Source organism: Mustela nivalis, assembly GCF_964662115.1.
Source record: "Mustela nivalis genome assembly, chromosome: 15".
Lineage (NCBI taxonomy): Eukaryota > Metazoa > Chordata > Mammalia > Carnivora > Mustelidae > Mustela > Mustela nivalis.
Window position 1 is genome coordinate 36,937,746 of NC_139034.1, and position 25,732 is coordinate 36,963,477.

The window sequence follows — 25,732 nt, forward strand, 5'->3', positions numbered from 1 at the left end:
TCCCTGCTCAGCGGGGAGTCTGCTTCTCCCTCTCCCTCTGCTGTTACCCCTGCTGTGCTCTTTCACTCTTTCTGTCAAACAAATAAATAGTCTTTTTTTTTTTAACTTTTTAAAGATATTTTTTATTTATTTGACAGAGAGAGAGAGAGAGGTCACACGTAGTCAGAGAGGCCAGCAGAGAGAGAGGAGGAAGCAGGCTCTCTGCTGAGCGGAGAGCCCGATGCGGGGCTCAATCCCAGGATTCTGAGATCATGACCTGAGCCAAAGGCAGAGGCCTTAACCCACTGAGGCACCCAGGTGCCCCATAAATAAATAGTCTTTAAAAAAAAAAAAAAGTCAGACACTTAACCAGCTGGGCCAACCAGGTACCTGTATGATTTAAATGATTTTTAAGAACTAGGAAGTTCTTTCTGAAATGAACATATTAAATAATGCAAACCTATTTACTTTAACTTCCTTTGGCCCCTGGTCTCTTGGATTGTGAATCAGTAAAATTACATGAACTTCTAAATGAGAAATCCATCTCTCTTGAGCATAGATTATGCTGTTCTAGGATTATCTCAGTTGCCTAAATTACAGTTGAAATATTTTGTGTTTCTACATTCCTTTTTCTTAATTTTAGTTTAGACATTTTCTCTGAAGGCTTACTTTTCCAAAACAAACTTCCAAAGTGTATTCTAGCAATCTGCATAAGATATAAATTGTGTATGGAGTGATGATACCAACTCTCCCTTTTTGGTGTACATAAAGAAACATGTGTGTGAGATAGATGTATATAATATTTGAAAATATTCAACGTGTGTTAAAGTTAAAAACACAGTCTCAGAACAACATGAAGAGTATTTTCCAATGAAAAAAAAATTAATCACTAAAACTATGAGTTTGTATGTGTGCATTTTTACAAAGACTAATGCAAGGGTGGAAGAATAAATACACTGAACTGTTAATCCTGGGTGCCTGTAGGGGAGGGAGAGGGATTGGCAGAGCTATAGGGAGACTTCCCTTTTTTGGCTTTTTTATTTGAGTATCTCCCAGTGGGATTTTATTCAGATATTACATAATTTTTTAACAGAAAAATCCGTGAAGAATAAACCACACGTCACTCCATTTCCTTTTCTCATGCTTCAGTCATTTGCTTGCTTCTCTATACCATCCTATTGTTGGACAGGCTTTCTGTACAGTTTTACACATTTAAAAATGGAAGTGCTTTGGTGAACAACCAGTGACTCTTTAAATGGTCATTCCGTATTTCCTATGGCATTATAATGGATTACTTGCATGCTGAATGTGAATCTCTTTTCTCCTATAGGTGATATTTTTAGCTGCCATGCAGTTGATAATCCCAAACCCCATTCAGAGCTCAAAATGCTCAGGCAATATGGACCAAATGTGCCTGAGCCCATCCTTCAGAAGCTTGTGGCTGCCTTTGGAGAGCTGAGGAGTTTAGCTGACCAGGGGATTATTAACTATCCTTATTCTACCAGAGAAGTTGTCAACATAGTGAAACATTTACAGGTATGGCATATGCCTGTGCAGAAAGGTTTAAAAAAAACCATCAATCTTGGTGTTTTTTTAGACTGCTTAATGTATACCAAGTCTTTCCATTTCTAAGATATAGTACGGATTCAGATAAAATATGAAGTGTTTGTAATCTAAATTTTAAATCTGGAAGACTGATGAGCAGTTGACGTTTAGCCTTTGAGTTGACTTAGGCAAGGTTCTATGCCATGGCCATTACCAAGGAGCTGGGAAATTTGGTGGGGTTTTTTGAGGGGTGAGAGAGGACAAGAGAGTGAGATGCAATGAAACTTTACCACTGTTCAACTTTATACAACAAGCATGTGGTATCCTAGCGAAAAGTATTTCCATTTTGAAAACAAAAGACATGAAGATAGAAAACTTACTAGGAACTAACAGTATTTATGATATGCCTGTAAATACTGCAAGAAGGTTTTATAAGATAGAATAACTGGACTGGAAAATGCAGTTCTTTGTAGACAAATAAAATGTATAGTCCACCATGGTAAAGAAAATAAAAAAACTGAGGTCAGTTCTACTTGTGTAATAAATAATAGACTCTGAGCAGAAAGTCACAACCTAATGACTCATGACCTCTGACCTGTCCCCAACCCTTTAAGGAAATTCTAGAAAGAAAAATAGAAAGCTTCATTCTGCATATTAAGCCTTGAAAAGACCAGTTCATTTCCCAGAGCCTAAAGAAAATCAAGACAAAGCCACCAGAGGACCCAGAGTATCCAGCCAGTATGAATCTTGCTGTTAGTAATATTTTTCTTTCCCTCTATTTCCTATTTGTCTATTCACTGTACTTACTATGTTCTTCTTTACTTCTTTCTTACTCCTTTACCTTTCTTTCATTTATTCATAGACCTGTGATTTCTCTAATTACTTCTGTATGGATATTCAACACTCCTCTATCTATATAAATAGCAGTTTTTTTTTAATTTTGTCAATCTACTACTCATTTTAAAGGCAGTGGAAGTCACCAAACAGGATCTAAGCACTGATTTAGCATTTGAGAGAAGGAGCTATGCCCCCTCAAATTCTAGTATTTATTTGAAAAAGAAAATACTAAGTTTTCAGAGCAAACATTAAAAGAAAAATGTGTATATTCCTCCTATCTTGTTCCCTGACAAGGCTTGTAAATATTTGCTAAAGTTGATTCAATCATTATTGTTCTATCAGTTTTATAAATCACATGTGTCCTAAGGAATTTTTTTTTTTATTAATACAGAAATTTCCCACTGAAGGTCTCTCCAGCGTGGTTAGGAATGTATTTGACTTCGATTCCTACAACAACGACATGAGGGAGATTTTGATTAACACTTTGCACAAATACGGAATACCTATCGGGGCAAAACCAACCAGTGTGCAGCTGGCAAAGGAGTAAGGCAAACTCATTATTGTCAAATACTCTTGGGGTTACTATTCTGATTCTTAAATGGTGATAATTCTGAACTACTGTTACATGCTGCTAAACTGGCATGGGGTGGAAATTCCATGAGTAAGCTTTTCACATGTCTGTTGCTATTTGCTGGCTGGATTTCAGTCAAGTAGCATTATTTATAGGCCTGTAAATTGAGAATTTTAATTATTTTGACTGTCTTATGAGTAGATGTAATGTTATCAAATAAAGGGAAATATTTGTTTCTTTAACAGTCTCTGTCCTTTTGTTGAATTACTATGACTCTCATTTCCTAATCTAGTGCAAAATCATGGTACAAACATGAAAGCTACAAAAAGGGGTAATATGTATTTCATTAAGATCTTGTTTATGTCATCATATATTTTTCTGTTGTGATCATTTTCTAAATTATAATCATATTAACTTAAGAGAATGTTGGTTTCTTATTTCAGCTCGACAGATTGAAAGAGGTAGTGAAAACAAATGGGTTTGTTTCACGGAGGCCAATTGCCTGCCTTTTATTTTGTAATTATGGGCTACATACTTAACCTTAGTAAAGAATCTGCAAATATGTTGTTTACTAGAAAGATAGCTGATATAGTTTGTAATTAAGTTCAGTGCAAATTCACTAGAACACAGTTTTAGATGTTTGTCACTCAAGTGATAATGCATCTAATGCTATCTTTTCTATTAAAAAAATAGTCAATTACCATAATTCTCAAGGGACAATAATTACTTTTAAATTATTACTTAAATTTAGTCTCATGTAGGAGTCACTCTCTACTTCCTTAGAAAAAAATTGTTGGGACACCTGGGTGGCTCAGTGGTTAAACCTCTGCCTTTGGCTCTGGTCGTGATCTCAGGGTCTTGGGATTGAGACCTGTGTCGAGCTCTCTGCTCAGCAGGGAGCCTGCTTCCCCCTAAAAAGAAAAAACTTTTAAAAAGAAAAAAAAATTGTTAAGTACAAATTAATGACTAGTCCAACTATACACACACACACACATACATACATATACATATATATCCTAAGTGGATATATTATCCTTATTTATTCTTTGACATTATTATAAAAACTTGTCAGAATATATACAAATAAAAATAAATATAAATTGTTAAAGCTTTAACAGTTTTTTCAAAGATTCTTAAAGAGAAACAAATATTTCCCTTTTGTGGTAAAAACACAAGATGGAGTTATGTTTGAAATCATCAGTGAATTGGTTTATATTATTAATGAATGAGTAAATTTTTTGAAAAGAGTCATTTGGTGTCTGTTAAGACATATGATTTTCTCTACGGTTTTACTGATTGATTAGCAATGTTTGTAGGCATTTTGAAACTAGTTTGCTAACTTATTAATAGCATACCTTTTATATTGGAGAGTTCAAGATACTATCTTTAATGTGCAAACTTCTATAAGTGCTCATGTTTTTTACTTCTTTTTTATGAACTGTATCTTTATTTTCAATTGAAAGTAAGATGGTTTTTATTACTGTTAACAAATTCCTATAGTGTCTTGGCTTCATGGAAACCAGACTTATGACTTAAAAATAACTTTTTTTTGGACGCTTGAACAACTTGAAATAAAAATTAAAATATATATCAGCTGGTAAGATCAATCAAAAGAAAATGGTTGGCATTTTAAGTTTCTAAGGAAGACAGATAAAATGGTTTAACTTATTCATTTCAGTCCTCAGCTCTGAACTGAAAAATTCTGGCAAGTTAATGCCAATTCTAGTACTTATCTATGGAAACAGTACATTGAGCCTAGAAACAAGATGGTCACACTCATGCCTCTGATGGGGATGGAAACAGCTAGTTGTCTACCCACTGCTTATAGCTAAAAATAGACTCATAGAGGAGTGAATTTTCCCTTGGGTTGGAGATAATAGTAGACTACAGTTTGCACATTTACAGCATTGTTTCCATGCTGTTAAATTATAATGACTGGGGCAGCTCAAGAGTTGTGATGCCATTTTGTTGGTTCCATGCGTCTATTACTGTTGAACAATCGGTCATCTACTTTGGGTAGGATAGCATGGTAAGTGACAAAGTAATGCCCTGGGAATTCAACAATTAGTCACATATTGAACCTGTGTGCCTGGTCAGTGATGGAGAAACACATCTTAGCCTGTTGACAAAATGAGGGCATTTTAAATACCATAATTATAGTCGACAACATCTAATTAGTACATGTTTAACAATGGAAGGGGATGCATGTAATAATAATTGTAAAAAGAGATGTAAAATAAGACTTTCCTAGTGAAGCCAGAATATAGGGTCATTTTCATAAAGTTAATAAGGTTAACTTTATTGATAAGATTCCTTCCTTTTCTAACATCCTTTGCATGTTAATGTAATCTTAATTTTCTCCCCTTACAAAAACAAATAAGAAAGGAGTGATACTGACATTTTCTTGTTTCTCCCTAGAGTAGCACATCATTAATAGTAATCACATAGACCTCTGAAGTTTTAAAGTTGTCTCCATGTGGTCTTCTAATTTGCTTTGACTTTTCTAAGCCTTTTGCTAAACCTTGTACTTCACTAGACCTTTTGCTAACCCAGTTCTTCCAGGCTGCTTCTGCCCACCTCTGCATATATATACCAGTGAAAAAGGTCTTCATTGGACTTCTGTTCCTAAAAAAGAAAGAAAAATATTTTAATTATTGTTACTATCACTTTGCCCTGAATGAAAAATCCTTGCTACAGCCTCTTCATCTTGTTCTCTAATCCAACCATAGTGTTTATTGGATGGGAACAAAATTACATTGAGCCAGAATAAGGTGTTCACATTCACGCTCAAGATGGGGATAGAAAAATAATTGGCACCCACTGTGTATAACTAAGAAGGGATATAAGGTAGACATCGTAGAAGAAGGAAGATTTCACATGGGCACAGATGATGGTAGAGCACTGTTGGTACCATTTTCTACAGCACCTTCTTCCTCAGTTGCAATCAGACTGTATTTTGACTGTTCAGTGATGTTCCCATTCCTGCTCTTTGGTGAGTTCCCAGAAGAGATGCTGTCACTTCTCCTTTTGTTCTCCTGAAGAGTGCAGGATGGTACCTATCTCATAGGTTTCTGCACATTTTTAAAAGGCCCAGTATCCTATTATGAGGTGAATATGACTTATCTTCTTTATTAGACCTTTGCTGAACCTGGTACTTTTAGACTGAGTCGTCCTAGGGGGCTATTTTACCATGCTTGTCAGGTATAACACAGCTCTTACTGATATGCAATATATCACCAGTTCTTAGTACTGAGATCAGAATTAGCCACCTCAACCCCCTCATTACATTAGCCTCTTCCTACCAGTACTTCCTGAGGTTTTTTGTTTGTTTGTTTATTGTTTCCTTTCAAGTTTCTAGTACATGAGATAGGATAGGCTAAAGAGATGGGAGACCTAGCCAAATAAGGAGTCACACTGGGAGAAATTTAGGCAGAGATAGAAAGATTTGGCTTAAATTCTGATCTCTTAAAAAAAAAATAATCTGATCTATTGAGTTTCAAATGCCATTGTTGGAGGGAAAAATGAGTGCACACACAACTAGGTCTAAAGACCCAACTAAAAGCATATCAGTTATCTGCTATGGTAGGGATAGATAATAAATTTCAAAACAAAGTTTTCTTGTTTTTTCTTAAAATGAGTTTTTATTTTTGACTTCAAAAATAGTATCTTTTATTTAGGAATAAAGATACTATTAGCACAGTGGTTCTTCTAAATCTAAAAGTGTTTTTCAGAGTAATTTATGGTCTCTAACATGTTGGGGGGAAGCATTTGTTTTAAAAGAAAAAATCTTGTTTTTTTTTTAACATAATATTAAGTGACTTATACAATATTTTAAATCTTACATTTATATGCCACTCTCAACTTCACTTTTTTTTTTAAAGATTTTATTTATTTGACACAGAGAGAGAGATCACAAGTAGGTAGAGAGGCAGGCAGAGAGAGAGGGGGAAGCAGGCTCCCCACTGAGCAGAGAGCCCGACTCGGGGCTTGATCCCAGGACCCTGGGATCATGACCTGAGCCGAAGGCAGAGGCTTACCCCACTGAGCCACCCAGGTGCCCTCAACTTCACATTTCTTGAGAGAATTATCATTTCATAGATTTACAATGGAGTATGAATACTCTAAACATTAATTAACAACAATAATGTTGATGATAATGATGTGATGATGATAATGTAAACAACTTATAGATAAGTATGTGCCCAGCGCATTGCCAGGCACTTGTTTACATGAATTTAGATAATCCTCATAAAAAACCTATCATATATAATATTAGGTATATATGTGTGTATATATATATGTGTGTATATATACATAAATATGTATATATGTGCATATGTGTGTGTATATATATATATACACAAATACAGATGCACACATATAGTATTAGTATTACATTTTATAGATGAGGAATTTGAGACACAGAGAAGTTATGTCAATTGCTTAAGGTTAGAAAGCTAATGGGGGCAAATACTATACATATACATAATTTTTTAAATTTATTTGTTTATTTATTTGTTTATTTATTTTCAGCATAACAGAATTCATTGTTTATGCACCACACCCAGTGCTCCATGCAATATGTGCCCTCCATAATACCCACCACCTGGCTCTCCCAACCTCCCACGCCCCGCCCCTTCAAAACCCTCAGGTTGTTTTTCAGAGTCCATAGTCTCTCATGGTTCATCTCCCCTTCCAATTACCCTCAACTTCCTTCTCCTCTCCATCTCCCCATGTCCTCCATGTTATTTGTTATGCTCCACAAATAAGTGAAACCATATGATAATTGACTCTCTCTGCTTGACTTATTTCACTCAGCATAATCACTTCCAGTCCCATCCTTGCTGATACAAAAGTTGGGTATTCATTCTTTTTGATGGAGGCATAATACTCCATAGCGTATATGGACCACATTTTCCTTATCCATTCGTCTATTGAAGGGCATCTTGGTTCTTTCTACAGTTTGGCAACTGTGGCCATTGCTGCTATAAATGGGGTACAGATGGCCCTTCTTCTCACTACATCTGTATCTTTAGGGTAAATACCCAGTAGTGCAATTGCAGGGTCATAGGGAAGCTCTATTTTTAATTTCTTAAGGAATCTCCACACTGTTCTCCAAAGTGGCTGCACCAACTTGCATTCCCACCAACAGTGTAAGAGGGTTCCCCTTTCTCCACATCCTCTCCAACATACGTTGTTTCCTGTCTTGCTAATTTTGGCCATTCTAATTGGTGTAAGGTGGTATCTCAATGTGGTTTTAATTTTAATCTCCCTGATGGCTAGTGATCATGAACATTTTTTCATGTGTCTGATAGCCACTTGTATGTCTTCATTGGAGAAGTGTCTGTTCATGTCTTCTGCCCATTTTTTGACATGATTATCTGTTTTGTGTGTGTTGAATTTGAGAAGTTCTTTATAGATCCTGGATATCAACCTTTTGTCTGTACTGTCATTTGCAAATATCTTCTCCCAGGTTGCCTCTTTGTTTTGTTGACTGTTTCCTTTGCTGTGCAGGAGATTTTGATCTTGATGAAGTCCCAAAAGTTCATTTTCGCTTTTGTTTCCTTTGCCTTTGGAGACATATCTTGAAAGAAGTTGCTGTGGCTGATATCAAAGAGGTTACTGCCTATGTTCTTCTCTAGGATTCTGATGGATTCCTGTCTCACGTTGAGGTCTTTTATCCATTTCAAGTTTATCTTTGTATATGGTGTAAGAGAATGGTCGAGTTTCATTCTTCTACATATAGCTGTCCAATTTTCCCAGAACCATTTATTGAAGAGACTGTCTTTATTCCACTGTATATTTTTTCCTGCTTTGTCGAAGATTATTTGACCACCGAGTTGAGGGTCCATATCTGGGCTCTCTGTTCCACTGGTCTATGTGTCTGTTTTTATGCCAGTACCATGCTGTCTTGGCGATCACAACTTTGTAGTAAAGCTTGAAATCAGGTAACGTGATGCCCCCAGTTTTTTTTTTCTTTTTCAACATTTCCTTAGCAATTCGGGGTCTCTTCTGATTCCATACAAGTTTTAGGATTATTTGCTCCAGCTCTTTGAAAAATACCGGTGGAATTTTGATTGGAATGGCATTAAAGGCATAGATTGCTCTAGGCAGTATACATATACATAATTTTAATTCCAATTCTAAGGACAAATGAAGGCAGACTGATATGCAAATTACAACTCAAAGTTACTCTTTGGATATTGAAAATTAACTGAAATTGTTTTAAAAGTGCCCTGAGATTTTAGTTAAGCAACTTGGAAACATCACTGTCTATGATGTCATACATGTGTAACTCTTCACAGAGTTTTGATAGATTCAGTGATATTTCACAATGGATGATAGATTCAGATTTTGAGGGGGGTGTAGCCCCCAGTGATATTGCACAATGAAAAGTAAGTCAGAAAGTAGATCAACATAGACTTTGGCATAATAAAGATCATTTGAGAGACCTCTTCATTCCCAGTTAAGTTTTCTTTTTTTCTTTTTTTTTTTCCTGTGAAGGATCATGAAATAAAATACAAGGTAATTCATTAGAAAATAAAAACAAACTAGAAAACTTTATTTGGCTGCCATACATAAAAAACATACTAGCCATTATTCCTTCCTGATTTGTAACACAAAACTAATTTATGGAATCTTCTCAAAGGTTGTGGTCATTTTTAAATAAAGCAAACATTCAGAGAAATTATCTCTACCCTGTGAAGTTAGCATCATGCGTTTTTCTCTTCCTGCCCCTAGGAGACATACATGTCTATAAAATATTTAAATATTAAAATTCTTTGTCCTGAACTCTGTTGATCTCTTTTTTTTAAGTGCTGCTTAGTTTATTCTTTTTAAAATTAACATATAGTGTATTATTGGTTTCAGAGGTACAGGCCTATGATTCATCTGTCTTATATAATACCCAGTGCTCATTATAACACATACCCTCCCCAATGTCCATCACCCAGTTACCCCATCCCCTCACCCCCTTCCCATCCCGCAGCCCTCAGTTTGTTTCCTGAGATGAAGAGTCTCTTATGGTTTGTCTCCCTCTCTGGTTTCACCTTGCTTTGTTTTTTCCTCTCTTCCACTATGATCCTTTGCCTTGTTTCTTAAATTTCACAGTTTATTCTTAAGCTAGTTTCTTTTTGTGTGTTGGCTTGTTCGTCTTGTGGTGTTTTGTTTTTTGTTTGTTTGCTTGTTTGTTTGTTGTTGTTGTTGTTGTTGTTTTGAGAGAAAGAGCACAGGTGCAGGAGTTGCAGAGGTAGAGAGAAAGATGCTTAAGCAGGCTCCCCCTACAGTGCAGAGCCCTCTGCGGCGCTCGATCTCACAATCCTGAGGCATGACCTGAGCCAGAATCAAGAGTTGGATGCTTAACCAGCTGAGCCATCCAGGTGCCCCTTAAGCACTGATTGCCTGTTTGTCACTGACTACCTATTATCTACCAGTCATTAATTTGTAGTAGCCAAAGGGAATACAAGTTTGAGGAAATTAAAAAGGTTTTATATGTGTTTCCTTATGATGTATATTTGCTAAATGAAGAATCCTGTCCCTTTTATTTTATTTATTATTTATTTATTTATTTTAAATAAGCCCAGCACAGGGCTTGAACTCACAACCCTGAGATCAAGACCTGACCCGAGATCAAGAGTCAGATGCTTAATCGACTGGCACCCCAGCCAATATTTTTACTGAACTTCTTAAATGGGTTCACATTTTAAACTTAAAAATGCAATGGTAGCTGTTGAGAGTTGCCTTTGAAAGAGGCCCCCAGATTAGAGACAGGAAGCCCCACTTTCCGTACTGTTTGAATATTCTAACATATGTATTTTTTTCTATATTTTATTATTTAAATGTCCACCAACTATCTAGGCACTGGAATTATTCTTTTCATTTTCTTATTTAAATAAAATAAAAATGATGAAGTAAAGGTCTATTCTGAAATCGCTGTATCTGGGGATCTTTGCCTCTGGTACCCCAACTGCAATACCTGCCCTCGGGGTGGAACATTTGCACCCTGACCAATGGCAAAGGAGAAATCACATTAACCAGACATTTCTATTGCATTTCAACACAATATCAGTAAATTTATGCATTGGTTGACATCAACGTAAACCTCTCAAGTGAGGGAAGACAACACTTTTAAAGCAACAGAAATAAAAATAGTTGTGCATACGTGCAGACAGGAGAGCTTCATCTAGACTGAATGTCTTTGAAAGGGTATCTGCCTGGAATTGGTTTTCTATGTTAAAGACTTATCCTGTGTAATTAATTGGAACATCAATAGCAGCTGCATTCCTCACCAAAACCAACTTTGGCGTACCACAGGCATCCAAGAGAACATTCCAACAGGGACATCTCTTTGGAGTAATTTCATTAATTTTATTTTTGAAAATAGGAATAATGATTGGTTTACTATTTATTACTATTTATCACATTAAGAGTCTCTTCTTAAAGTTTTGTGCTTCTCCTTCCATTTTTCTGAACTCTTATATGCTATAATTTTCTTTTTGTAGTCTTTGTTTTTACAAATAAGTTCACAATGCTGATCGTGGAGTTCTAAGGTGTACAAGTCCACTCTACATGATGATTTACTTTCATTTCATAAAAGAGCTCTTAGTTTTCAAAAGTAATAAGATTTACATAATGATATCCCAGAACTATTAGGAGCAGAAGGGTGGTATTGGGTTTTATAGTTTCATAGCCTTTGCCCCATATTCTCTTGATATATGATAAAGTAGCTTTACAACCATTTTATTTGTTTTCAGCTCCTTTATGAAGATGCAGAAAAAAATTAAAATATAACCAGTCTACATAGAAATCATTAAGGTCTATGAATTTTCTTTCATACCCATCTTAGATAGTCTCACAGAATATCCTTGGATTCCCTTGAGCATTTGCAGGTGATAATATGTCACCTACCTGCACAGAAATTCCCAATCTCCACCTATAGCTGGTTCTTCCAAATACACAGTAGATCGCATCATTTATTCAGTCATGTAATCAGGATGCCATGGGGGAAGAAAGCTGTAGTGGTTTGCAACTTGCCATTGAGATGAGAAACAAGCAGGTGAAGATGTTGGCAGTTCTGATGTAGCCAAGTGTTCATTTATTTAAGAAACACTTGAGCATTTATTTGGTAAATGATGCTGTTTAAAGTGGTGGGGTTTGGAGCCGATGGCTGAGACCAAATTCTTGAGATGTCTTTGGAGTAAAAAGTGGTCTTATTAAAGCACAGGGACAACACCCATGGGCAGAAAAGAGCTGCACTGAGGTCACAAGAAGTAGCCCTTTATATACTTTCAAGTCCGGAGGGGTTAGGGACAGCACAAGCCTCCAGTGTGTTTTGGAAACAAGGTTTCCAGGATCGTGAGGGGGCTAGCTATTGTTAGGAAAAGGTCATTTATTACTGTTTAGTAAACCCTCAATCAGGAGACCCCTCAGATGTCTATCAGTGGGCCATATTGCCAACATGTATATTAAAGGGAAGAGATAAAGGAAGTTTCCAAAGGAATTTTTATCTGTTAAAGAGGATCCTGGGGATCAGGCTAAGATTGCCTTTTGCCCTTAGCAAAGTGTCAACATCCAGGCAGCTGAGCTCCCAGAGGAAGGTCACACTACCTGTTTCAAAGACTTGTCAGTGGGCTGTCAGCAGTAAGGAGATTTAATTTTTTCTTTTGCCTTTGTTTCTCACATCAATACACACTAGGTAGGGAGTCAGAAATACAAAGGTGATGAAGTGTTCATACCTGCCTTTAGGGAGCTCAGGGTTAATTGGGGAAGTACTCAAGTAAAGAGTGACTTGTGTTCTGTTAAAGCCACACTAGAGAGAATCAGAGAGGTAGGATTGCTGCCTTCTGCCCTGGGGGAGAGTCAGGGAGGATTAACCAGGCTGAATGCTTAAGGGATGACTAGGCCTTCTCCATGCAAAAAAGAAGAAAACACTTCAAGCAGAGACCATTTTAAGAGGCCAGGGTACACTTTAGAAACTGCGGTAGTTTGGGGCGCCTGGGTGGCTCAGTGGATGATCAGGTCATGATCCGAGCCCCGTATCGGGCTCTCTGCTCAGCGGGGAGCCTGCTTCCCCTTCTCTCTCTGCCTAAATCTCTGCCTACTTGTGATCTCTGTCAAATAAATAAATATATAATAAATAAATAAATAAATAAATAAATAAATAAATAAAATCTTTAAAAAAAAAAGAAACTGCGGTAGTTTGGTGACTCAAAGGGTTGAGTAAAGGCATGCCTTGTGATGGGGCTAAAAGGGAGAGAAGAGTCAGAGGGAATCCCAGAAGAATTTGATGCCAAAAGTAGCCTGGTCAAATGTGTAATTTAGAAGGATTCCTTTGGTTGTTTTTTTTTTTTTCCTTTAAAAACAACAACAACAACAACAAACTCAAAGCCAATGAAAGTGAACAACAGGAAGACCTGCCTAGAAGCAGCTGCCTTCATCTGGGTGATGATCAGTGAGGGCTGGCCTCTGGCAGTGGGAAGGAAAGGAGGCCCAAGAGCAAGAGAGATTTCAGTGGCAGAGGGAATGGATTCTGAGTAGCAGAGAGTCAAGGATTCAAGTAAAATGTAAGCCTTACCCTTGATGAATTCATCTCATTGGGAAAATGGGTAAAGTACCAACCTTGCTATGCAGTGTTGTATTCAAAGTGCTATATTCGTGTTTGGTTTATCTCATCCTATTAGTCCTTCTAGTGGCAAATAACAGAGGTTTTCTGTGGGGAGGGTCGGAAGGGTGGGGAACTTCCAACTGGGGAAAATTCAATCCCTGTCATTCTTGATGTGGATAATTAGAAAAGGGAAGAACTGAAGATGAGAAAATACTAAGGTGTGGTTGGTAAAGCAGATGGCAGACAAAGAGAAGTTTTTGCAGTAAAACTTTAAGAAAGAGGAGAGAAAGGAATCCCAGGCTCCAGAACCATACTTTGGCACCTTCTTCCAGGAGGAAGGAAGCCAGAGATGTGCTGAGCAAGTTGACAGTGTCCGTTCTGGCACAGAGTGACTCGAGGCACCAGCACTAAGACCACACAGTCATTCTGGATATTGGGGCGCATATTTGAGAACCATCAGCCAAGAATAGCAAGTTTCCCCCGATCTTTTTCCATCTCATGCATCCAAATTACTCTTCATTTCTGTGACGTCAGCAGGACCTAGGCAGCAGAGGAACATGAGTGTAAGTTAGAAAGTGAAAGCCATCGTGTCTAATGCAGAGCCAGGCAGAGACGGGAAACACACCTACACATACTCCTTGTGCGCGCAGCATATGCAGCAAAACAAAATTAACAGCAACACAAGAGATTATAGGGCAGGGAGATTCAGAAGTTTCTAGCAAGTAAGGGAGAGTAACTGGGAAATAGTAAGATCCATTATAACAAAGTGTTTTAAGGTGCTTTTCTATTTCCTTTTTTTATGTATGCTGACTTTTTCTTTTAGTAAACACAAATTTTTAGAAGGATTCACTTCTGACTTTGCTTTCAAAAACTTTATTCTCTATCAGGCCTTAAATTTGAAAATAGCAAATTCTACAGAACTGTATCCCAAGAGTTTCTAAGAGCTCCAAATGTGCAAAGTTCCATGGAAACCCAGAAGAGCAAGAGATTCATTCTTCTCAGAAAGAAATATGGGCAAAAGGTGCAAGGAGAAGTGATGTTTGAATTGGGCCTTAAGAATGAGAAGGATTTCACCAAAGAGGCAATAGCAGAGAGGAATTCTGGGAAAAGGTAATAGCCTCGTGGAGGCATGAAAATGCATAGCTTGTTCAGGAAGAGCAAGTAGCAGTTCAAAGTGGCAAAGGCCTAAATTGGCTGGAGAGTGAGAGGAAGGCATAAGAACCAAAAGTGGTAATATTTGTCAGGGTTATTCCATGAGAGGCTCTGGTAAACTCAGTGGGACAATCCAAACTAATTTTTGTGAGAGGTTAGATTTAAAACATCAGGTGTGTGAAGACTGCTAAAATCAGAGTTGATCTTTTTCTTCTTCAAGATGGTAGTTTTTTTTTTTTTTAAGATTTTATTTATTTATTTATTTGGCAGAGAGAAATCACAAGTAGATGGAGAGGCAGACAGAGAGAGAGAGAGAGAGAGAGGGAAGCAGGCCCCCTGCTGGGCAGAGAGCCCGATGCGGGGCTCGATCCCAGGACCCCGAGATCACGACCCGAGCCGAAGGCAGCGGCTTAACCCACTGAGCCACCCAGGCGCCCCAAGATGGTAGTTATTGATGAAGTTTTGAGAGTTGGTGGAACTACCCCGAGGGGTTCCACTATTCCCATGAAAATTAGTAGTTCTTGTGGTAAGGAGATGTTTTAGGAATTGTTGCTAATAGGTACATCAACAACTTCCAATTGCATAATGCCCCTAGAAAGATACAAATCTTTTTCATGTGTTTCTTTCAGACTCCAGAAATAGTACTGGCAAATGTTCAGAGAAGGCAGAAATTCTCCAGAACATACTCTTTAAAACCCCAGATCACCTCTTTATGGAAACAATCTTAGACAAATCTCTTGCATGTCATTCAGACTCTATTACTCAGCTTTGGGGTCCATATCCATCATGTTATGAATTGTGTGCATGCTTAGAAAAAAACTTTGGTTTGCCTTCTGTATAATTTGATCTGAGTCATAATTTTGGTATTCACCTTTCTTTCAGTTCAAACTTTTACTTCCAGATCTTTATTAATACTTCCAAAAGGGATTAAGAAACATCACAACATATGAATTAAAATACTTCATTGTTTTAAAAAACATAAATTCATGAATGGCATTGAAGATAAAAAGTAGTGCTATTTATAGGCCTTAAGTTCATCCTCCTCCTCCTTAAAATCAAATCCAAACATCATTCCAGCTAAGACTTTAATAGAGTTAAACAACACAAGTGTCAGGATCTAAAAATCATGGAAAATGCCACTGTCATTTCCGTGAAATCAGGTGTAAACAATTTAAGTGTGGTTAAAATTGGATGACAGATTTCAGTAATGGAATATATGGCATTTTGTTAACTGGTTATTCCTTTAGAGTTAGCCCCGAATTAGTGTTGATTATATTTCCAATACCAAAGCTTGCTCATGCACCCAATACACTGCTTCCCCTTCCCCTGACTACTGACTTATTGAAGGGGAAACAGTTAGTAATAGATTTTTCCACAAGTTATTGGGAGGACTAGTAGTGAAAAATTAATGAGGGGCTTTGGTTTACCTCAGGTGGCCAGTCTGGAGCCCACAGCAAAAGTCTTAGGACAACACTTTGTGTTACCAAGAAGCAAGATGGAGTCAGTTTGTTGTATAACTCCAGAACACCCCACGTGTGTCTTTTGGTTTTAGCCATTATTGCCAAAAGCACTCTTGTTACATGGTTCCAGATAGTTTCTATATGGGGTACCTGAATGTCCTTCCCATATGCTGCCAAACAAACAGCTAGTGCTAATTTTTGTTGGAACCAGGCACCCTGTAATTTCCATGAATATTATGTTGAATGAGTTTGCAAGTTCAAACCAGATTTCATGAGCATCCCAGAAACCGTGCATAAAAACTAGAAATTGAATAAAGTTAATTTTTCTCAAGTTGAAAAAGTTTGTGGGGTTTTTTTAAGCATCTGTATATTTTTTGTGAGATTATTAAAGGCTATTAAATCCATTTTTTAGGGTAGATATCAACCTATCAACCAAGGATCTTTTTTTTTTTTTAAGATTTTATTTATTTATTTATTTATTTGACAGAGAGAGAGAGAGAGGCAGTGAGAGAAGGAACACAAGCAGGGGCAGAGGGAGAGAGAGAAACAGACTTCCTGCTGGAGCAGGAAGCCTGATGTGGGGCTCTATCCCAGCACCCTGGGATCATGACTGAGCCAAAGGCAGATGTTTAACGACTGATCCACCCAGGTGCACAGGGATCATTTTTTTAAAGCAATTGTCCACTTCTAATTAGACTTCAAGATGTGTAACTGATTCTGTTGTCTTCAAAGAGCTAATTTGGGATGTATTTAGACCCTCTTTTTATAAGCTTTAATAAAGCATACTTGTCTGTCAGGGCACTGATTCTGTTGGCAGGTATAGGTATTTTCATTCTATTTTCACTTTGGAACGCGAAGGTACTGGAAGGCTGTTGAATTTAGCACGGACGCTTCCCTCTACCCACTCCAGTGATCCATCATCAGAGACTCCTAAATCTATAAGGAACCTTGCACATATCATCCCTTTCATTTCACAAAGGAAGAAGATAACACTCGGAGCAGTTAGCAGACTCTTTCCTTCCCGTGTTTGCAGAGCTAGTTAATAGAAGAACTAGAACTAGAACCCAGGCCTCCTGCATCTTGTTACACTAAGTCTTCTGGGCTTGAGGGAGATAAGGTGTGTCCTTCCTTCGTTTTCTCCTTCGCTTTTTAGAGATCTAATTCTCCTTTAGTGAACTGCTGAAACCAAGTGAAGAATGCTGCTCATTCCCTAACAAGGAGAGATTCTACTCTGCAACACGTTTTCAAGATCTGCCCTTTTGACGCTGAAATGTGTTTTTATTTATTTTTTTTAAGATTTTTATTTATTTGATAGAGAGAAAGATCACAGGTAGGCAGAGAGGCAGGCAGAGAGAGAGGGGGAAGCAGGCTCCCTGCTGAGCAGAGAGCCCGATGCGGGGCTTGATCCCAGGACCCTGAGATCATGACCTGAGCCGAAGGCAGAGGCTTAACCCACTGAGCCACCCAGGTGCCCCTGAAATGTGTTTTTATTACATTTAAAAGAGGAAACACAATAACTGTAAATCCCCTGATTTGGTGCCCCTCCCACCTCATTTCTAGTAAACAGGGAAGTGGCTGACCAATCAGGATAATTGTCCAGACACTTAAAATGTGTTTTAGATGATAGATTAAAAAAGCAAAAACTCCTTTTGAAAGACTTATGTCATATGAATTAGAAGAATTTCTCTGTAAAATTCTTTTGTGTGTATGGCAGACATTAACATTTCAAAGAAGCATATTCCACCAGAATGCTTGGTTCCATTATTTTATGTAAAAACTGTCTGAGCCTTACATGGTCTTATTAAGCATATGGAAATACTATGTACTCCTGTTAGGTGAAAATAAAATAATCTCTAAATATAAATATACACTCTTTTAATGATCATCAAACTCATTCCAAGCATGTATTTCAGTTGATAGTCCCACATGCATTTTTTTTTCCACATGCATTATTTTTTTTTTTAAAGATTTTATTTATTTATCTGACAGAGAGAAACCACAAGTACACTGAGAGGCAGGCAGAGAGAGAGAGAAGGAAGCAGGCTCCCTGCTGAGCAGGGAGCCCGATGCGGGACTCGCTCCTAGGACCCTGAGATCATGACCTGAGCCAAAGGCAGCGGCTTAACCCACTGAGCCACCCAGGCGCCCTCCACATGCATTATTTTTTTTTTTAAGATTTTATTTATTTATTTGACAGAGAGAAATCACAAGTAGATGGAGAGGCAGGCAGAGAGAGAGAGAGGGAAGCAGGCTCTCTGCTGAGCAGAGAGCCCGATGCAGGACTCGATCCCAGGACTCTGAGATCATGACCTGAGCTGAAGGCAGTGGCTTAACCCACTGAGCCACCCAGGCGCCCCCACATGCATTATTTTTAAACAACTTTTTAACTCTGAATCATTTTTTTAAATCGTTTTTGCCATGGAATAAGAAATTTATAATAAATTAAGTGACAAATTAATGGTTCTTTTTTTTTTAAAAGATTCGAAGAATAGATAATATGATTAAAATGAAAAGGCTTTATTCTCAAAAATTTGTGGTTTTCTAGGATTGCTGTATTTTGACAAATTGCTTTATCTAAAAATAACTTTAAATAAAAAAGAATGTAAACACAGTAATTCCATTGAAGTCAGGACAGTAGCTCCCTTAGTGGAAATAATGACCTGGATACCGAGGTGCATTCAGGGCTAAGTGATACATTGGTGTGAATATTTCTGTATGTATATCATACATACAGATATTATGATATTATGTATATCATACTTAATTCAAAGTATAAAAAAAAAGAAGAAAAGGTTAAAGTGCTAAAATACACTCTATAAAACTTGCCCTGTACAACTTACAAATATAGGACTTGTATTGTGTACTATTTATTACTTGATTTTATTATTTTTTATATTTTATATATATAATATATTTTATATAATATTATTATATTATTTTAATAATATAATAAATTTATATATATATTTATATAAATATATTTTTATATAATATTATTATATTATTTTATAATATTATTTGATTCCAAATTTTAAAAAGCAGACTAAAAAATGGTTAGAATGTTTCATTTTTTTTCTCTAAATCTTTTCTATAGTTTATTAGGAATTGAGGTATTAAATCACAAAGTATTTTACCAATTCAAGGAAAAAATATGTAAACCTTAATTATTGTCATCAAGTTAAAAACAGAACAGGACTTTACCTCTTTACCTTCTGAGTTTTAGAAATGTGAAAATTTTTTTTGAGTTTTTATTTTAATTCCAGTTAGTTAACACACAGTGTGATATTAGTTTCAGTTGTACGATATAGTGATTCAGGAATTCTACACACGACCCAGTGCTCATCAGAACAAGTGGACTCCTTAATCCCCATCACCTATTTCCCCCATCCCTCCACACCCCTCCCTTCTGGTAACCATCACTTTTGTTCTCTATAGTTAAGAGTCTGTTTCTTGATTTCTCCCTCTCTCTCTCTTCCTTCTTTGCTTGTTTTGTTTCTTAAATTCCACATGAGTGAAATCATATGGTATTCAGTCTGTCTCTGACTGTCTTATTTCGATTAGCATAATACTCTCTACCTTCATCCATGTCATTGCAAACAGCAGGAGTATCATCTAATTCTTAAAGTATATTCTAAATGTCGTACTATAGACTATCTTTTAATAAAATAAAATATAACTCACTCCTAAGTGAAGCATTCTCCAAATTTATTCATGGGGTTGATAATAGACGGCTCATTTTTTTTTTTTCTATGACTTGGAAACAAGAAGAAATGTTGACTTTTCAAATCATCCTTGCCAGGTTGCCTCTGCCAGAGCAGACGTTCCTGGGCTACTGGACAGTTGGCCAGTCAAGAAGTGGAATACAAAAACTGTTGTGTCCAGCAGAAACTCATCATATAGACATAAAGGTTGATATCATTATTTCTTCATTAAAATATTGAATGTTACAGATTTTTTTTCTCTGTCTTCCCTGAGAAAAACCCATATAATCTCAGAAATGACTTGTTCTAAGGTAATTTTAGATTAAGCTTCTGCTCCCGTCTCAAGCCAGTCTGGCCTCCAAGGAGTTCAATGTAGATCATTGCTAATGGCTAATAGAATTCCTAAAAGCTAACCTGAATTACAGTCAGGTATGTTGTGTGTTATCCTAGAACACTGGCTCCATGATATTTGTTTCCATGTAAATAGACAAAGGGAAAGAGTATCAGTCATTAGTTGTAACAGTAGCTCCTTTAGATATTTGAAGCAGAAAGGGATTTACTGTGGGGAATTGGATGCTCATTAGAAGGGACAGAAGGAACAGAAGTCAACAGGTCACCGCTGAATTTTCAGTCTCAGGATGAGTGCTTCTGCTACTCCCACCACCCCTGTGGCTGGCAGCCACATAGCCAGGCAAGATCAGCGAGGTTTTTCTGGAAGGGGCCACACAGTAACTGTTCTAGGCCACACAGATTCTGCTGCTGCAGCTACTCACCTTTGCTGGGGGTGGCACAGCCGTAGACAGTATGTTAGCAGAGAAATGTGGCTGTGTCCTCATAAAATCTTATTTACAGAAGCAGGCGGTGGCTCAGACTTGACCTGTGGACCGTTCAAGTGCATTTCATTGGCAGAACCTCAATACCTGGAACCCTTACTACCAGAGAGGATGAGGAACGTAGTTTTTAGACTTCCGGCTCCTGAGACTCGGACTAGATCAAAAGGGTCAGGGTCGAGGGTGGCAGGGATGCCGCAAGGGTCACTATCTAACCCAGACATCTTTGATTAATTAAGAACAGTACAGATGCAGATATTGAAAGTGTGGTTATGTCTATATGTGTTCATGTCGAAGGACCCAGCCTTAATATCAATAACATTATTAAATTAGTTCCTCTCCTGTTTATATGATTGTTCATTAAGTGTGTTATGGTCTGCCTTTTGTAAATAATGGTAGTGGTTATCAGGAAGCTTTTTTTAAAATTTAGAATGTCACTTTTTATGTATATTTTATTTCAAGGACCCAGATTCAGCCCTTACTTTCTATATAATGATATAATAATCATTCTTTACAATGGAATGGTATCAAGCCCTGATTCATACAGTTACAGATTGTTCTCCTGGTTTGGCCAACCCTGGGTCCTAAGACTTACAGTTCAAAACTTGCTCTTGACTTAGGAAGGGATACAGTCATGAGAAACCTATGGGATATTTTGTCAGTAAACAGAAAAGAAAGTGAGAAATTAAATAAGATAGCACAAATGAAAGCATTTATAAATGCAAGTATGTGGTATTACTATTGTTATAGGCACCATAGCAGTCAATAAAATTAGACGAGGTAATTTAATATGTTGAGTATTTGAATTTAAACTCTATATTTTAGAAAAACTTTAGCCTTTCTACATTTTGGTAACTACCTAAATTCCTTAACCCAGATAACTACTTTATTATAGGGCCCAGCCTTTATAAACATACAGGAATATCCAATAGAAAGATATGAAGAAAGAGCCCAAACCTTTACTGAAGAATGTGCCTCCTGGAAGTTACCATTGGATGAAATTAACTTAGTCTGTGACATTGCTACATCACATGGTATGTCAATTTACTCTTTTGATTTTTCCTTCCTGCATTGATTTTTTTTTTTTAAAGAGGGACTAAAAGAACCTCTAAACATCAAGAAGTCTATGATAGACTCAGGAACTGTGTCATTTTTGGATTAGATAGTAATTGTATGTAATTTAGAACTAATTTCCTATAATAACCTAACAAAATACTATTGTGGAATCCACTTACGCCCTGCTAAGTTTGTGAGCATATATCTGTTTCTCATTACAACTGTAGCACAAAGTTAAACATACCCAGGCATGTGCTAAAAATAGAAGGGGAAAAGAAAAAGAGAAACATTGGATATGGGGGCAGGGATTCCAGTTTGATGATTACATGAAATATGAAAGAGCTGGAGTGATTTGCAGTCATTAAAGTTATTGTAAAGAATGGCGAATAAAGGATGTGAATTTTTGGCATCTGCTTTTCTGGACTGTTGCCATTACCTCCTGATTCATGCAGTGTGCCCTGGCTACGTTTTGGCAGAAGTTTTCAATTGATGGCAGTTACTAAGGTCCTATAAAACAGAGATGATGACAGGAGAAAGGGAGAGACTCACTTGCCTAAAATGGGGATTGCTGAGGCAAGTTTTTGCTATCAGTTCAATGAGTATTGTTTATTCCTAAAATCAGCTTTGTTAAATAAAAATATGTGTTTTAAAAATATACAGAGATGGGGTCCCTGGGTGGCTCAGTGGGTAAAGCCTCTGCCTTCAGCTCAGGTCATGATCCCAGGGTCCTGGGATCGAGCCCCGCCTTGGGCTCTCCTCTTGGCGGGGAGCCTGCTCCCCCCCACACCCGCCTCTCTGCCTACTTGTGATCTCGATCTCTCTCTCTCTCTTTCTCTCTGAGTCAATTTAAAAAAAAATACGGAGTTTTTTTTGTTAACAGACTGGTGCTCTTGTGAAGATATCTTACATTCACTAGTAGGGACTATATATGGATTTTGAACTTTGGCCCCTTGTTGCATCTCTTGGGATTGGAAATGAGTATGCCATGACCTCCACCCCACACCTGTGAGAGGCTTCGCTAGTCAGGAGCGCTTTTGTGGTTAGACTTTGTGCTGGCCTTGACCGTTTCCAAACATCCTTCCAGGCAGCTGCTGTCAGTCAGAGTTAGCCCTTAAAAACAAAACCCAGATGCTGTCCTTCCTATTACTTAACTCTCTCTTTCAGTATTGTCCACTTATGCAAATTAGAGTTCTGTTGCTTTTTTCCTTTGGTTTTTTCCCTCTTCTGTAGTTGTTAGAGAAAAGCTTAGAATCAGAGTTAATTTATAGATATCTGTCTCCTAATCAGTCCATCTACAGATCATCGGCTGAGTTCCAACTGTGTGCTCTGTCTCGTGATTCAGATTGCACTGGACATGTTGACCAGTCAGAAAATCTTGTGCAGACCACAAAATTAACACCTTTTGTCATTCCAGAAAATGAGGAAAATACCCTCTACGTAGTTGCATGCAATCCCATCACCTTATACTTCATGAACATGACCGGGAAAAGTGGCTACTTGGCAGACTTCTCTGACATCTTCCCAAGAATAGCCGGTAGGGTTTGGCACCCATTTGTGACAGTGGCACCGCTGGGAAATCCCCTCAAGGGTCAAGTGATTCTCCATGAGCAGCAGGTAAGGCTCGTGTAAGGTTTTTGCATACTTATGATCACCTAGTATCCACCATACCGAGCATATTATTCATTCGGCAAATATATATCATGTGCCTGTTACTGGAGATGCTGCAGCAAACAGAACACAAAAATCTTTGGCCTGAAAAGCTTATATTCTGGTGCAGGAAGGTAGGAATCATTAAATAAGCAAAAGAAATCATTAAATAGTATCTCAAGTTAGAAGATGAGAAGCAAGGAGAGTAAAGGAGAAGGCTGGCAGGAAGATCGACATTTAAAATAGGGTGGATGAGCAGGGTTTGCCTAAATGAGGAGGGGATGCTTAAGCAAAGACTTAAGGGAAGTGAGGGGGAGAACAGATATCTGAAATAAGAGAGTTCTAGGCAAAGGGAATGTAAGTTCAGAGGCCCAGTGGCTAGAGCATGGTTTTGTTCCATCTTTAAAGAAATATGGTGGGGAAGATAGTGTGAGGGGGAGAGTATAGGGAGGTGAGGTCACAGAGGTTGCTCAGCTGGCTGGGGAAGGGGCATGGTGCCGGGGATGGAGAAGCAGATGGTGCAGAGCCTCCTCAACCATTGTAATGTCCTGGGTCCTGCCTAGGGGAGGAGGAGGAACATGTTAGAGCATTTCAAGCGGAAGAGTAGCATGACCTGACCTACATTTTTTTTTTTAAGATTTTATTTATTTATTTGTCAGAGAGAGCGCGAGTGAGAGCAAGCACAGGCAGACAGAGTCAGAGGGAGAAGCAGGCTCCCTGCAGAGCAAGGAGCCCGATGTGGGACTTGATCCCATGACGCTGGGATGATGACCTGAGCTGAAGGCAGCTGCTTAACCAACTGAGCCACCCAGGCGTCCCCTGACCTACATTTTTAAGAATTTCTCTGGCTCCTCCACAGTGAATAGTCTTTAGGTGCTGAGGCAGAATGAAGGAGACTAGTTAAGAAATTTTTGCTATGATCCAGCAAGAGATCATTGCAGTTTAGAGAAGGAAGGTTGTCGGTAATGATGGATTTGGGATGTATATTGAAGGTAGAGCCAACAGGATTTCCTACCAGATCAAATGTAGGGGGTGAAAGAGGGTAGAGTTAATTAAGGGCAACTTCAAGGTTTAGGGCCTGAGCAACTGAAAGGATGGAGTCACCATCAGTTGAGATGAGGAATTTATTTGGCAGGGATTAGACCTTGGGTTAAATCTGAGATGCCTGTCAGACATCCAATAGATGAGTCTGGAGGTAGGTGGAACTCAGAATAGGAAATATAAATCTGTGGTCCTTCGCAGACAAATGTTATTAAAAACCATGAGACTGAAAGAGGTCACCAAGGGAGTGATGGTGAGGAGAGAAGTTTAAGCTCTGGGGCAGTGAAATACTAAGAAATCAGGGAGACACAGGGAAAATCAGCCAAGGGTATTAAAGATGAGTGCCCAGCGAAGTAGATGGATGGACCAGGGGTGTGGTGTCCCAGAAAGCAAGTGATGAACCTTTCAAGGATTACTAACGCTGGCAATGTACTAAATAAAGTTGACATACTTTATTTCATGTTATTCTTCCAGCAGCACATTTAGGCCTCCCTTACCCTTATTTACATGGGAGAAAGTGGAGGCTCAGAGAGTTCAGATTACCTGCCCAGTAAACACATGGGAAAACAGATTCAAACCTAATTGGATTGGCCCCACCAGAATTAAATTTCATCCACCCTCCCATTCGGCAGCCACTTGGGGAAAAGAATAGCCTGAATAATTAAAAAGTATTGACAATAGGAAGATATTAAAGAAATGCAGTATTGTTATTTACAAGTATTTAAAGTCACCAGGAGAGCAAAGTGTTACCAAGAAACAATACTTTTAGACCATGTCTAATCAAGAGGAAATATTGCATAAATAACATGTTGGTGTTTCACTGAGTCAGTAAGTCAACTTTAACTTTGGGCCTCTCATAATTATCATAAATTCTGAGTTAAATTTTTTTCTGATTATCACTTTTTAAAAATTTTTCACTTTCTCCTCCAGGCAAAGTTTATAAATATCCATATATTGCTTATAAAAATTTGTGTCCAGCGCATAGAATATGGGTTTTACTTTTTAGGTGTCTAATAAAATATCAATGCCATTGAATTGAATTCCACAATGAGAAGAATCTGTCATAAAAAGCACAAGATATCTTGGCAATTTTTAATTCAGTAAGCCAGTCGCATTTCAGTAAGAATCTAAATTTGGAGTATTTATTCAAACAATCCTGCCTAATTTTTAGCTCTCAAATTAACTGTCAAATCTACATAAACCAATTCTTTGTTAAGTCCTAGGTTTCTATGTTGCTAGCAAGTATTATATTTTCTCAAAAGAGCCAACTATTTGGCAACATTGCTGATTAATACTCTCTTGAGTGCAAA

General features: G+C 37.8%; 1 protein-coding gene across 1 annotated transcript in view; it reads left to right on the forward strand.

Annotated features, from left to right (window-relative positions):
• VWA8 (von Willebrand factor A domain containing 8) overlaps nt 1-25,732 on the forward strand; it is a 322,462-nt gene that overhangs the window by 191,357 nt on the left and 105,373 nt on the right. Inside the window, exons 25-29 of the mRNA XM_082701350.1 lie at nt 1,310-1,515; nt 2,753-2,904; nt 19,947-20,055; nt 21,574-21,712; nt 23,149-23,348. Coding sequence (XP_082557476.1) covers nt 1,310-1,515; nt 2,753-2,904; nt 19,947-20,055; nt 21,574-21,712; nt 23,149-23,348 — 806 coding nt within the window. The remainder of the gene's footprint in view (nt 1-1,309; nt 1,516-2,752; nt 2,905-19,946; nt 20,056-21,573; nt 21,713-23,148; nt 23,349-25,732) is intronic.